The sequence below is a fragment of the Macrosteles quadrilineatus genome, unplaced genomic scaffold (genome assembly GCF_028750875.1).
Source record: "Macrosteles quadrilineatus isolate MER2022 unplaced genomic scaffold, UCM_ALF_1.0 Scaffold_5__1_contigs__length_97177068, whole genome shotgun sequence".
Classification (NCBI taxonomy): domain Eukaryota; kingdom Metazoa; phylum Arthropoda; class Insecta; order Hemiptera; family Cicadellidae; genus Macrosteles; species Macrosteles quadrilineatus.
The window spans coordinates 32,087,526-32,101,530 of record NW_026542598.1 but is presented as its reverse complement, the minus strand read 5'-3'; the positions used below and the strand labels follow the sequence as shown (position 1 = coordinate 32,101,530).

At 35.1% G+C, this 14,005-nt stretch overlaps 1 protein-coding gene across 1 annotated transcript in view; it reads left to right on the top strand.

The window, feature by feature from the left end:
- The window catches only part of LOC128993917 (sister chromatid cohesion protein PDS5 homolog B-like), a 56,114-nt gene that overhangs the window by 11,514 nt on the left and 30,595 nt on the right, over positions 1–14,005 (top strand). The window contains exons 10-16 of the mRNA XM_054418024.1: positions 278–459; positions 1,538–1,707; positions 2,836–2,940; positions 3,600–3,741; positions 9,153–9,304; positions 10,465–10,590; positions 13,609–13,710. Coding sequence (XP_054273999.1) covers positions 278–459; positions 1,538–1,707; positions 2,836–2,940; positions 3,600–3,741; positions 9,153–9,304; positions 10,465–10,590; positions 13,609–13,710 — 979 coding nt within the window. The remainder of the gene's footprint in view (positions 1–277; positions 460–1,537; positions 1,708–2,835; positions 2,941–3,599; positions 3,742–9,152; positions 9,305–10,464; positions 10,591–13,608; positions 13,711–14,005) is intronic.

The window sequence follows — 14,005 nt, the reverse complement described above, 5'->3', positions numbered from 1 at the left end:
AATGGCAACTAAGGAAACTACAGTTTATAGTGGAATCCGTAAAAACCTCCTGTAAAACCTCGTTCCCATGGTCCAGATCATGCTGGTTTGCGAACTCATTCAAGTTTATCCTGCCTTACACCTTTAGACCACATACTGTAGATAACTGTTGGATTTTGGGTAGTAAATTAAATTGATTCTGTTAAAACATAAATGAAAAGTTAAAAATACTAAAATAGTAAATAATTGTAAAAGTTGCCGGTTGCCCTGATAACCATCAATGATTGTTTTATTACAGAGTGCGTAAGAGTGTGGGTGAGTGGCTGGAGATTCACAGGCGACCACCAAGTATGGAGAGAGAAAAGGATATAGGAGCACGACTTATCCAAATATCTCGGTTCCTCCCAGACCCATTAAAGGCTCAGGAATTCCTTGTCAGGTTTTCCAAAAATATGATGAAGGACCCAAGTTTATTGCTCGGTAAGTCTCACTTTCAAAGTAGATTTTATTAATTTAATTCACAAGATGTGCAAATGCCCCTGAACTAGTTAGGTTTAGTGAGTCGGTGGCTCAGTCGGTAGCGTCGCGGTCTTCGGGCCCAAGGCAGCGATGTCGTGGGTTCGGATCCTGGTCACTGCCACTAAAATTTATCAGTACAGTTCACCTTTGTACTGTACCAGCTCACTCCTTGCTTTGCTGTGTAAACGTTCCACGCACGGGCGGTTAGTCTATATGGACAGGCAAAATGCAAGATTAAAAGACATGCCAACCTCTTAAAAAAAAAAAAAAAAAAAAAAAAAAAAAAAAAAAACTATCGGTAATAATGGTTTTAAATACCTTCAGTCATCCAGTTAAAATAAAGCTGGTTTCTGCCACCCAGGTTTCAGCACATTGTAGCGCTATCAGGCTCCAGGGTTTTTCTTTTTCTACATGTTCTATGGCCTACCTACACTTTCAAGGTAAGCTAGCTGCTATCCTCCTTTTTCTTCAATTCAAAATCCTAGCCTAGAGCCTTTCCTTGAACAAAACTCACATGTGTGTGTGCTTGTTTTGTAAATACCGATCTGTAAATGTTTACTAGTTTTACCCGTGTTTGTGTCATGTGGACTATGTGTACTCAACGACTTGTAATGGACTGATTAAATTTCACACTGGAGCCTGATAATATTGCTAAAATTTGCTGAAACCTATGTTGCAGAAAAAAAGACTCTTTGAATCTCACGACTGAAAGTATTTAAACAAGTATTTGTGACATACAAGAACTGTTCTGTTCACACTCCGTAGAGCATCTCCTACCAGGGTTTGTTGTACAAAAAAAATGTTTTCAGCCATTAAGTAGATCACAATAGGCTTGGTCAATACATTATACCCACATGTTTAATGTCACAAGCTGAACCTAAAAGAGAAAACACTGAAAAGAAATCAATAGCTGATAATTTATCTCGATAAAACAAACCGTAGCATTCTACTTTCGAACTACAGAGTGTATACAGACATGTCATTAGTTTGTGCCTGTAGGCCTACAGTTTACAGTTGATATGTTTGTATTGTATTGCAGGCATGGAAGCGTTGGTTCGCCCTGACATGTCTTGTAAAGACTGCACCCACACCACCAGTCTGGTGTTGAAGAAGCTAGGCCAGCCTGTCCAGACCAACTTGTACTACACTACTGTCAAGATGTTGCTGGAGAGGATCTCGTCAGTGATGGTGGACTCAATCGCCATCAGAGTAAGTCCAAGATATACTTATCTGACTAACCATTAGTTTTTGGATATGTGAGAAACTTAGAAAGTTCAATAGACTTAAAAAAAAAAAAAAAAAAAAAAAATAGACTTACACTAGATAGTTCGAAAACAGAGAAAATGGCCAGATGATGTCTGAACTTAGAAAATCAAAAAGAAGTCATTTATTTGGAATAGACAAGACAATACTATATTTTATATTTTTTAAGCCTATATAGAAGATGGGATAAGTTTTTATTTCCTTCCTGATTTTGAGTGCAGGATTTTTGTCACCTCGCAATAAGGGAAACTTTTAACTTACAAGGCACGTCTGATTTGGTTGCCAGTAGCAAAGTAGCAAAGCAGTATTAGTAGCAGTAATCTCATATTATGTAATGTGTAATTATCCAATGTCATCATAACTATAGTCCGTGATCACGGCATGGATCATCATTATTATCTCCCGTGATCGTGGAGACATCATCATTGTTTCCCACAATAGTGGTAATATAAAGATCATCTCCTGTGATAGCAAAGTCATCGTGATCATCGCCCATTATAGGGGCAATCTTATGTGATCATGACGACAACATCATCGTCACTCGCTATAGTAGCCAAATTTTGGTCATTTTCAGCAATCGGGGAGACAACATCATTGTCTTCCGCGATCGCGGCAAAATTTATCTTAAATTTTGTATCGCACTTGCACACCCGACCCAAGCTAAATCACCAAATTAATTTGGGCCCCAACCGAGCTTCTGGGCCAACAGTTGGCCCGCCCCCACTCTAAAATTAAGGGACCTGAAAACCCTACAAATAACCCTGTCTGTTATTTCTTAATATTTTTGGCCAATAAGTATCTATATAATTCTTATTCCATCCTGTCCAAAAATGAAATATGCACTTCTTACACCTAAGATTTTGAACTCTTCCTAGAGCCTTTCCTTGGACAAAACTTCTTACCCCTAGTTAGCAATTACATTCGGAGATCAAATATTTCTGAGAAGTGATAAGTAAGTTATTATTATTTTGAAACTGTGTTAAATTTACAACATTAACATGAAGCAATTAAGTTCATAAATCTGACAAATCCCCCTTGATTTGACATAAAGTTGAAATTTCACTTATGTTCCAGGCTCTGATTGGTTTTGTGGAAGACTGCTTGAAAGGTGGAAATCTGATTGAAGAAATAGGACTTCATCCTAACAATGCTGGTGAACGAGGCCTTAGACTACTTGTGGTAAGTGCCTCTGTCTTCCCTTGTTCACTCCCCTATATACAGTAAGTCTATATGGAGGAAGTAGGCCTATTGTTTTTGTAAAAATTTATGAGTTTGAGTTTTGGGTGGAGAAATCTATTTTGGATCCCACTGAACCCAAAAATGTGGTTTTGAAGTGATGTGTTTGTCTAGATGTGTAGATGTGTACAGAGCTACAGACAACACCTATAGACCGATTTTGATGAAATTTGGAAAGTGGGCACTAATTCAAGGTATCTCAAGGTGTTTTTTTATTCTTTGAAAATTTTAATGGTGATTTTCCTGTAAAAAAAACTACAGAAAATCTAATTTAAGAAATGGACCAAAACAATGTTGTTAAAATTTAGTATGTTATAGACTTTTTAACTCTTAAAAGGACTGTACAACCCTCATTGCTGTAAAAATTACGGTTCAAAAGCTATTGCAACCTTTGTAAATTGCCCCCTAAAATATGTTAGTTACTCCCACCGCATTCCCATGCTAAGGGTTGTTGACAAATGGGAGAAAGTATGTGTCAGATTGCTTGCTGATACCGTTTAATCCAAATAGTATAACTTAATTACTTTATTGAAGTATATTCAAGTTGTTTATATTAAACTATGACAGTTTTTTTTACTAAACCAAACTTGTGTTTGTTTCAGATGCTTTCATACATTTTCCCCCATCATTTTCTACATGAAGACATAATTCAGCATTTAATAAGACTGTTAAGCATGGAAGAGGATTATATTGCCCCACTGGTTCTGACGGTGCTGACCTTCCTAGGGAAATACAAGCGGCTTGGTACGTAACTGTGCCACCAGCTTATTATTATGTTTCTCATTATATGTATCTTAAAGCTAAATACTCAATGACATTTGGAAAATGGTAACTAGGTTGTAAATAAGTCCTTAACAATAATCCCAAAGCCAATTTGATTTTTTTCCTTTATAAAAACTAGGTTGTAAATAAGTGTATCAAACATGAAACTTTTTTGTTATTACTTGGCCTGTACGTACATAGGCTCTCCAATATTATTATTGTTTTGTTAAAAGAAGTGTGTTGAAACAAAGTTAAAATATTCACTGCATTCAAAATTTTGTATTAACACCTAAACCTTTATTAAAGCATAGATAAAACATACTCTCTTAGTAGATTGGTCATCCTTATGGAACAGCTGAAGCCAATTTTATTGTTATTTCAGTAATTTAAAACCTCGTTCAACCAAATAAAACGATCTAATAATTAACAATAACTGGTCTCCTAGTTATATAACCAAACAGTAAAGCACAAATCATGAAAAATAATACATACCCTAAAATAATAGATAAAATAATACCCTAAAAAGTAGAACATTTTAAGTACTTAGGGGTTATCTTATCCAGGGAAAACAAAGAAGAAATAGAAATTCAAAATAGACTAAATCTGGCAAACAGATGTTTCTACGCTTGCAACAGACTGATGTCCTCTAAGTTACTGTCAAAAAACACCAAAGTTAGAATTTAAAGACAATAATAAGCCCAGTATTATTATACGGAGCTGAAACATGGAAACCAAATAAAAAAGAAGAAAAGAAGTTAATCACATTCGAAAATAAGATTTTAAGAAAAATCTATGGACCAATTTATGAAGGTGGTGAATGGAGGAAGAGACACAACAGAGAACTCTACAGAGATCCAGATGTGGTGTGTGAATTTAAGTGTAGAAGAGTTAGATGGGCTGGACATGTTTTACGAAGAGAGGAGCAAAATAAGTTAAAATTAGTTTTACTAAGAAATCCCGAAGGAAGACGACCGAGAGGAAGGCCAAAACAAAAATGGTGGAGCCAAGTAAAGAAAGACATGGAGCAACTAGGAGCAACTGAGGAGGATGCAGAGGATAGAGCAAGATGGAGAGGCTTTGTTGGTGCGGCCAAATATCTTCTTAGATATGCATGGCCCTGAGAGTAAGAGTAAGTAAAATAATAGAGACAAAATTTCCTCTAAATCGCTCCACTAGCGATCAGTGTCGACATACATGAACTAGAAACGAAAAAAAAAGCTTCAAAATTTACAATGGGATGAGAAGTATACTTGTTTTGCTTAGTCTATGACTAAATCTTTACCGTACATTCAAAGTCGATGCAAGTTATTCCCTTAGGTTTGCATCATCAACGATTTTGACTATCACGATCACTCAGTCACTCATTATCGTGGATAATCGGGAGTCTACTGTACTATGAGAGCTGACTAGGGCATAGTTTGCTTCCCTAGTGGGTCATTCCATGCCAAATCAACCAATGGGTTGGACATTGACTTCTTAGATTTGCTTGATTTTTTGTATGCAGGTTCTACTTACCAAGACTAGTAAAAATATAAATTTTTTGATTTTTCTGACTTGGTTATTGAGTTACAAAGCTTTAAAAATCTGAAAATCGACGTTTTTGAGCCGCGTTTTGAAATCGTTAATATTGTATAACTCAAAAACTATTCCACTTAGAGAGTTAAAATTTGTGGGATTCTTTTTAATTTGAAATGCCCTTTATTTTGATATGTCACATGCCTATATTTAACAAATGTCAAAATTTTTGAAAAAAATTCAAAAACGTTTTTTGAAATTTCCAAAATACGCCCCCTTGAATTTTTTTCATAAAAAAGTATGTGATTTGTATCTTAACTGACTACATGTAATGAAAATTTCAGAATGGGATACAAATGGGTTCTTATTTTTTTTAAATATTTTGTCATAATACCCTCTACACATGACAATGGGGCCATTTCATGTTACAGCGTGGTACAGTTGTGTTAATATCCTAAACAGATAAGATTTTGTAAATAGTTTTTTTACAGCCATATTATTTTTTTAAGTTACTTAATTTGTAGGCCTACCTCAAATTTTATCCATCAGCATTTTGTAATAATTGATGATGATTGATTGACCTTGTTACAAAAGAGATTCGAACCTTCTGGTGTTCGGTGTTGTATTGCATCCGTTGTTAATGTAAACCCAGTTTCAATAAGGATAGTAGTAAAGTCATAAGTTGGTATGTTTTATTAGTTTATTTCTTAATCCATTAACCAGTAGAAGTAAAGGTAGCCTAAACCTTCAATTCAATCTGCTTATATATTTCTCCATAGCGAGAGAGGAGTACTTCATCTCATCGGTACTTAAGGCATATGTTCTTCCCGTTGCTGTTGATGGATCCACTTTTTGAAGTAGGGCTTCTCCAGGCATCCCCAATACATTCCTTGGTTGTGGATAGAAGAAACTCCGGGCTGGTCCCTTAGGGTGTAAACAGTTTATTCTATATATATATATATTGTTGATTTTTTCTTCTAAACAAGCAAGCCACTAAGAGTTATCGTATGCCAGTTCATTCTCACTTTTATCACACACAGTTTATGACACTATATTCTTCAAAGCAGTCAGTGTTAGTTGGTACGAATCAGAGAAATATTTAGGCACATCCCTACAATTGCTTTAGAAAGTGGGTTACTGTTGATAGATGCTTGATGTGAGACAGTTTCTGTAGTAAAAAGCACAGATGATTTTATTGATGATTTTTTGGAATATTAAAACTAGAGGTGTACGGATAGTGAAATTTCATTTCGGATCTGATTCGGATTGTATAGTTGAGGCTCGGTTCGGATCGGATCGGATATTGGGAGGTTCGGATATTTTCGGATTCGGATAGTTCGGCGCGGTTAATAATAAGCTGCATATGTATTTTTAACCTATAAAACAATGTAAAGCTGTGTAAATAAACTTAAATGATGATTTTGAATTATAGAATTTCAAATTAGCCAAGTCCACAGTTTTCTCTCTCTTGAAAATCACAATTCACAACATTTATTTTCAAAAGTTGGTTGCTTGAATTAAGTACACTAGCAGCCGAAATCTTCACACAACACCTTAGCTCAGCAGGACTGATGTCAAACGTTTGGGCTTGTTTGCTTGAGGTTATGTTTTATGTTGTTTCCTGGTTCTCACAAGACAAGGAGTTCGATCTCAAGTTTATTTTCACATTGTATTTCCTTACGTTTTTGGAACGGATTATTGGCCATAAGTGGCATTTTGCGGGTTTGCCAAGTTTAGAAAACATCACTAAACTCACGATTTGATGTTGGGCAATTAGGCTTTATAACTCTGTAAAAGGTGTGTATCCCTGAATTTATAAATTGCATTCTACACTTATTCACTGCCAAACATAATTCAGTAGAACCTTGATGAAACACTAGCCTACATAACTTCATTACCCCAAGTAAAATACCAAGATAATTTTTATAATTGTATTTGAGTCGTATAATCTTAGTTTGTTAAAAATGGATTGTATGTTCAACAATTAATTGCAGTCCATTATTGTTAAGCAGTATGGTCCCAAATTATTGTTTTTGATTTTTTGTCTATTGTTCACCCCCAAGAAGGTTCGACCCTCATTAGTGCCGCTCGGCTGCACTCAGTGGGGAACCCAATACCACAAATCAATCTTTTAAATGAATAAAAATATTTGGTAATAATTGTTTTATTAATATTCACCTTGAAATTTCAATAAATTTGTTGTAAAATTTGACAAAAATCGGCCATTTTGACCGATTATTAATACAGTACCAAATACCAATAAAGTACATTCATTGGTAATTAAATAATAGGTACAAATTTACCGATTTTTGTCAAGTTTTACCCCCTGCTGTGCGCTATGTCACAAAAGCTGATAACGACATGGGTGATTAGTAACCATGGCAACTTGTTGAATACGTGATGAAGGGAAACCCAAGAAATAGAAGAACAAAGAGAAAGAATAATGACGTTGTTATCTTTATACCCTTTTTACAATTTCTGTTATTGTTATCTTTATGTAAGATTTTATGATTTTGTTTTATAGGTTTATAAAATAATTCTTTTTAACTACGGGAATATCAATTTATAATTTATCAACGTGCTTCTCTTCTGAAACAGCAATACCGGATGCATAATAAAGGTCAATGACCTAAAATATCACGATTGTGCAATATTGTATTTTGATGTTGAAATTAAAATCACGACAAAAGTTTGTATATATATCCATGGTCTATCATTTAATATGTACACAATCAATGCTAAATAATCGTGGTTAGTTCTAACTTTATTTATTATTATTTAAAGTCTCTACACAGTAAGACAATCCAAAGTCAAACCGGGCAATGAATACCCAAAAAACAACGTATTTTGTCCTGTGATTGGAATACCACTCGCCGGCCAGTCCTAGGTTTAGGGAAGTAGTGCAAGTCTATATATAGCTTCAAGGTCTTACCCACCCCTTCCCCTCCGGTCCTACTTGACTCACTACCCGCGCTCCTTTCGAGGTCATTGCCCAACCCCTCCCACCCTTCTATTGTGTTGCCTTTCTATTGTTTCTATTCTGACTTTTTTCGGGAAACATAAAATCTATTGTTTACGTAATATCACAGTAGTAGGCTAGATTTTTCTACTTTGAAACAGTACTGTAAAAAGAAACGATTACGCAGCGCCCCTAGTATCAGGAGCAAGACAAGCACGAGTTGACTTTCATTTGACCATGGTAGTTCTTTTCTGCTTTATATCTGTTCGTTCCAGATGAATCTAATCGTAAAGCAAAACAGCCGATAACGACTAAACTAGTTATCAGTATTGCATCATACGGCTTCTTTGCCGTTTGCTGTTAGGTCGTTGGAAGTATTGCTGTAATTTTGTCCTGGAAAACTAATGAGGGTTATGGAGATTTAGTTTTCTGTCCAAAACGTCAAAATATATTGTCTATCCGAAAAAGTCGGATATATAACGGATAGTGTCGGATATCGAATTTGGGCTCGGTTCGGATACGGATATCCGACCCGATTTTTCGGATATTCGCACACCTCTAATTAAAACTTAAACCCCATTCATTTTTAGCAATTCAGTAAAAATAATACTGTACTTCAATGAAATTAAGGAGACCCTAACTGAAGGCCATGTTAACTGTGATTTTGCTGAAAACTATTTTTTTGTAGTACAGACACCAACCAAGCGATAATTCACCCATTTATTATTTATTACAAATGGGACGGAAAAGTAAAAAATCTTTAGTCAGTTATGTCATTATATCAGATTGTTTGGAACAAAACACTGCTGAATTGTATGTTTAAAAAAAAAAAAAAACATGTTGGAATCTTGAAACAAACATTATCTTAGTAGCCATACGGCCTATTGTAAGATTATATTAATCAATGTTGTGTTTTCAGATGACGTGGTCCCCAATGAAATAAATCAACTGATTCCCATTTGTAAGAGGTTTGTGGAGACTGGAACTCCCAAGCAAGCGAAACATGCGATAAGATGTTTATTCAAAAATGTTTCAAACAATGTTGAAGGGCTGTTTTCTGAAATGCTAGAGGTAATATACTACTTAAAGCTATGAACTGTTTAGGTATACAGAATAATCATAAGTGTTGAAATTGACCTGGTGAGATCTCTGAGGAGGGAAATGTATGGGTCCCTGGAATAGTGCTTTCAAAACAGGTTTGAGCTTATTGGAAATAATCTTTGGAATATGTGGTCCAAGACATTTTATGTGCTCCAAAAAGCTGACATAATTTACACCTAGGAAGGTTAAAATATCTATATTTATAGTTGATTCATTAAATTGTAATTCAATTTAATTTGATCAGCAGTAAAACTTTATCAAGTAAAAAAAAATATATATATAAATAGGTTACGTACCTTACGTTGTCAATCCTAGGATAGTCTTTTCAAGCGACTAGTTTCGAAACTGACGTTTCATTTTCAAGCCTTGTCTAACATAAAATTATTTGAACATAATGTCGTCGTCAAAATACACAAATACACATTTAACACGCATAAATACATTAAGTAACAGAAAGACGCGCGGCCGGCCATAACACGCACGACGACACGACTCAACTGGCAGTCGGCGTTAGTTTGAGTGGCAGTCGGTAGTTGAGTCGTGTCGTCGTGTCTTTCTATAGCCGGCCGCGCGTCTTTCTGTTACTTAATGTATTTATGCGTGTTAAATGTGTATTTGTGTATTTTGACGAAGACATTATGTTCAAATAATTTTATGTTAGACAAGGCTTAAAAATGAAACGTCAGTTTCGAAACTAGTCGCTTGAAAAGACTATCCAAGGATTGACGATGTAAGGTACGTAACCTATTTTATATTGTCTTAAATCAATCCTGGAGACAATGCTCAATAAAAAAAAAATAGATCAAAGCAAAGTTACTTGTGTAACCTGAATGAATAAGTCGGTTTTGGTAAAAATTTGGCAACTTCATTGGATTAAAACACATCAACAGCAGAAAATATTGTCTTACTCAACCCAAGCTTGGTTACAATATGTTTTACTTTTTCCGTTTATGTAAGTAGCATATTTGAAACAAGAATTTTTTTGGTGTTTTATTAGACATTATTAGAACAAATGTTAGTTGTGTATAGACATGCTTATAATTTGTTTTGTCAAGTGTAATTTCTCAGAGGTAGAACAAGTGTGTCAGTTACTCTTACAATTTAATCTTAACTTTGGTTTCCCTTTTCAGAAAGTAAAGGAGAACCTAACACCTACTTCACCAAACTACAGGACAGCAATTGTAGCACTCGGTCACATTGCCTATAACCTGCCAGACCACTACCCTGTTCACATCAAAAACTTGGTATCTAGAAAGGTACGATTCTACCAACAATTCAACTTAGCCTTGATCTATTGGTATGACAAAAGGTTTGGATTACATACATTCAGACTTACCTGTAGGTTTGATTTAGTTTTTGATAGAAAGAGATGTCTTGCCTTTATAGTGGATGAGCCTTCTCAATAGGAAATGCATTTATATTAGGGGTCTGCGGTGCACCGAAAAAGTCACAGTACAAGCTTAATTACCTCAACAGTAGTTGGTTCTGAGCACATAAAAGTCTTATCAGATGTTTGTTTATGATCTTCATGGTTTATTACTAGGGTGATGATGCAATAAAAAACCCATTAGCAGTCCCAAATCCATTAACATTTTATCACGACAGTAATTGTTGTATTCAAGTACTTCCAAGTAGTGATGGTCAAAACCAGAAATTTCGAATCTCAAAACCGAAACCGAAACTTTAAAAAATCGAATCCCGAATCTCGAATCTCAAAACCTATACACGAAACTTTTTTGCTTAGCTGGTTACAAAGGTCAAGGTTACAAAAAATACACATAATCATAAAATGTTAAGTATGCAATCAAAACTGAAAGAGATCAACTCCTGACCATGACAAAACATAAATACATGTGAATGTGACTGATAATCTTAAAATCCAATACAACATAATTTTTCATAAACAACCAACAAAACAAATAATTAAACTTCTAACACCAACATAAACATGAATATTAAATTAATTAGAACAATTAGTGGTCAATATTTCTTTGCGTTTAGTAAATATTGATGTGAAACTGAATTGTACCAGTTATAGTATTTAAGATACCTTTTGAAGTTCAGAATAAAAGTCGCTTGTTTCATTACTGTTAATGGTAATGTTTGCTCTGTTGCTACCAGCTTGTTTGGAAACAGTGTTAAAAACAATAACAATGGCACAAAAAAATGTCATCAGTTTCAAAAATAAAACTGCCAAAATCTTCAATTTCAAAACTTTTGAATCTCGAAACTTTGTAATCGAATCTCGAAACCGAAACTTTTCCCAAGTTTTGATGGTTTTGAGATTTGAGATTCGGTTTTAACACATCACTACTTCCAAGAACTGTTGAGTTTTATCACTTTTATACGACTTTCTCCACTTCTATTTTATCATAAAAATAATAGTTTTATGATGACTGTAAATTTTATCTCTAACTCAGTCTATTTTCGTGAATATTCAGTTTGCCCACTGGCCTTTGCCTACTGCCATAAAACTGTTATGGCTTCGTATTAAAGTTGTAACTAATCTACAATCTTATTTTATAAGTTAAGATATTTGTTATGGATATTTTACCTTTCTATTGATGAAACCACAAGCGTAGTAGTTGTTGTTTGCATAATTTGTTTTCCGTTATGCAAGCCTACTCGGTCTTAAATTATGTCATTGTATGTTCTGTATCTTGTCTTATATTTTGTTGGATGTGGCTGTTTAACCCTTAGAGTGCCAGGCGAGAAATAAAAGTAACGCTCAAAAAATGCCGATGATTTTTCCCGAAGGTCGCGCTAAAAATGCCGAGCGCGATCTGGCGATTTTTAGGTTAAAATTTCGTAGTAACTTTCGACTCAATGTTAATATATGGGTTAAAAGAATCCGAGTATCCATTCGGTTGTTATGACAACTGTTCGATCATTACGAAACGTCCGGTCAGCCGGACGTTGGCACTTTTGGCTCGTTCTAAAAACGTCCGGTCGGCCGGACGTCGGCACTTTTGGCTCGTTTTAAAATGTCCGGTTCCCCGGACGTTGGCACTCAAAGGGTTAAGGTTTAAATGTTTTTGTTTCCTATATTTTTTATTGTGTTGAAAGTACTTTATGCAATCTAAATCTTATGAACTAGAATTATGATAGTGATTTTGCTACCCTCATTGTAACCTACTCAATTTATATAGGCCATCCTAAATAATTAGGTCCAGGCCTGGGTCTTTTGACTCACTTTGGAAGAGCTTTCAAATATACTAAGAAAATTGGATTGAGTCTGAGATAATGAACTAATGATTGATATGTGTGGATGTTAACTTTGTAAATGAAAAGACAATAATATTACTCTGTGGTAATCCAAATTTTAGTTTAAGAAAAAGAGATGTATCCATCTTATAATTAGTTTTCAAGCTGATAAAAAAGATGCTCTTTGCCATTACTTCATCATAACATCCTGTTTTTCATCGTCATCTCTTGAATGTGAACAGCTGGCAGCTACACTGTTTTTGTACTGAATGCTTTTATATGTTTTTACAAGCTTAAAAAACAATTAGACATTGTGTTGGTTGGAAATAATTTATATCATGGCTATTCAAAGTCTCTCAGAGTAAAATAGGTAAAGCCTTTATCTTAATTGTGATTTTTCTTGACACAATCCTCGTAGGAGTAAAGGTTTTAATAATGTGTGGTACAGTAATTGTTGTTAGAAAACCATGAATGTAGGATACTATCCATTTTCATAGTAATATCAAAGAAAGAAAGAAATATTGCAATGGTAAAATCAAACCTATTTTGGCATAGAATCTTTTACCACGAATAGTTCCTTAATAACATAAACTTACTATCATCAACAACGAATAAGATCTGTAAACAAAAATAAGGTTCTACTGCAACCAATTTGTATGTGAAACAAATCTACGACTCAATATCATATGACCAACTAGGAAGCTCTCATTCGGAAGACACACTCGGAGGAGCTAAAGACTACAGCCTTCCCATCCACCACACCACACAAATCAGTAAGAAACCGTCGTATATTGGCTGCAAAATTCTAAATTCCCTTCCATTGTACACCAAAAAAAACTTTCAGGAAAAAAACTGAAACAGGAACTTTAGAACTGGCTTGTAAATCAGTGTACTCAATCAAGGAATTTTTCAACTTAAGATAGGCCCTAATGTAAAACCAAACAAACCAAATAATTATTGTAAAATAAGAACAACTTTCTATTAGCCTACATGTATGACACTAATGTATTTCTTTAAAAACTTACAAAAAAAGATGTTTGTCTATTATCAGTATGTGTATTGTTGTGCAGATTGTGAAGGAGCTGCTGGTGAAGGAGAGTGACGGAGGAGGCCAAAACAATGATGATGATTGGTGTGAGGAAGACCAGCTACCAGAGGAGACTAGGTGCAAGGTAGACACTCGATGATATAATTTACACTTTATCAACGTCACTAAAATTCGCAGCGAGATGCCGTACTGCTAACCCACTGGTGCTCAAGTAGTATGTCGAATCCAACATGCGAAACCTAGTCTCATCGTGTGTCTCATAGAGGCAATCGACTCAATCTATGGTGGAAATAGGATGGAATGTTAGCTCAGTTGGATACGAACCTGCACATGAAGAGACCTCAACACTACACTCATGAGTGCAACGCCTTAGCCAACTGAGCTACCAGCTGACCGGGACGAGTACCTCTGTAAGCACA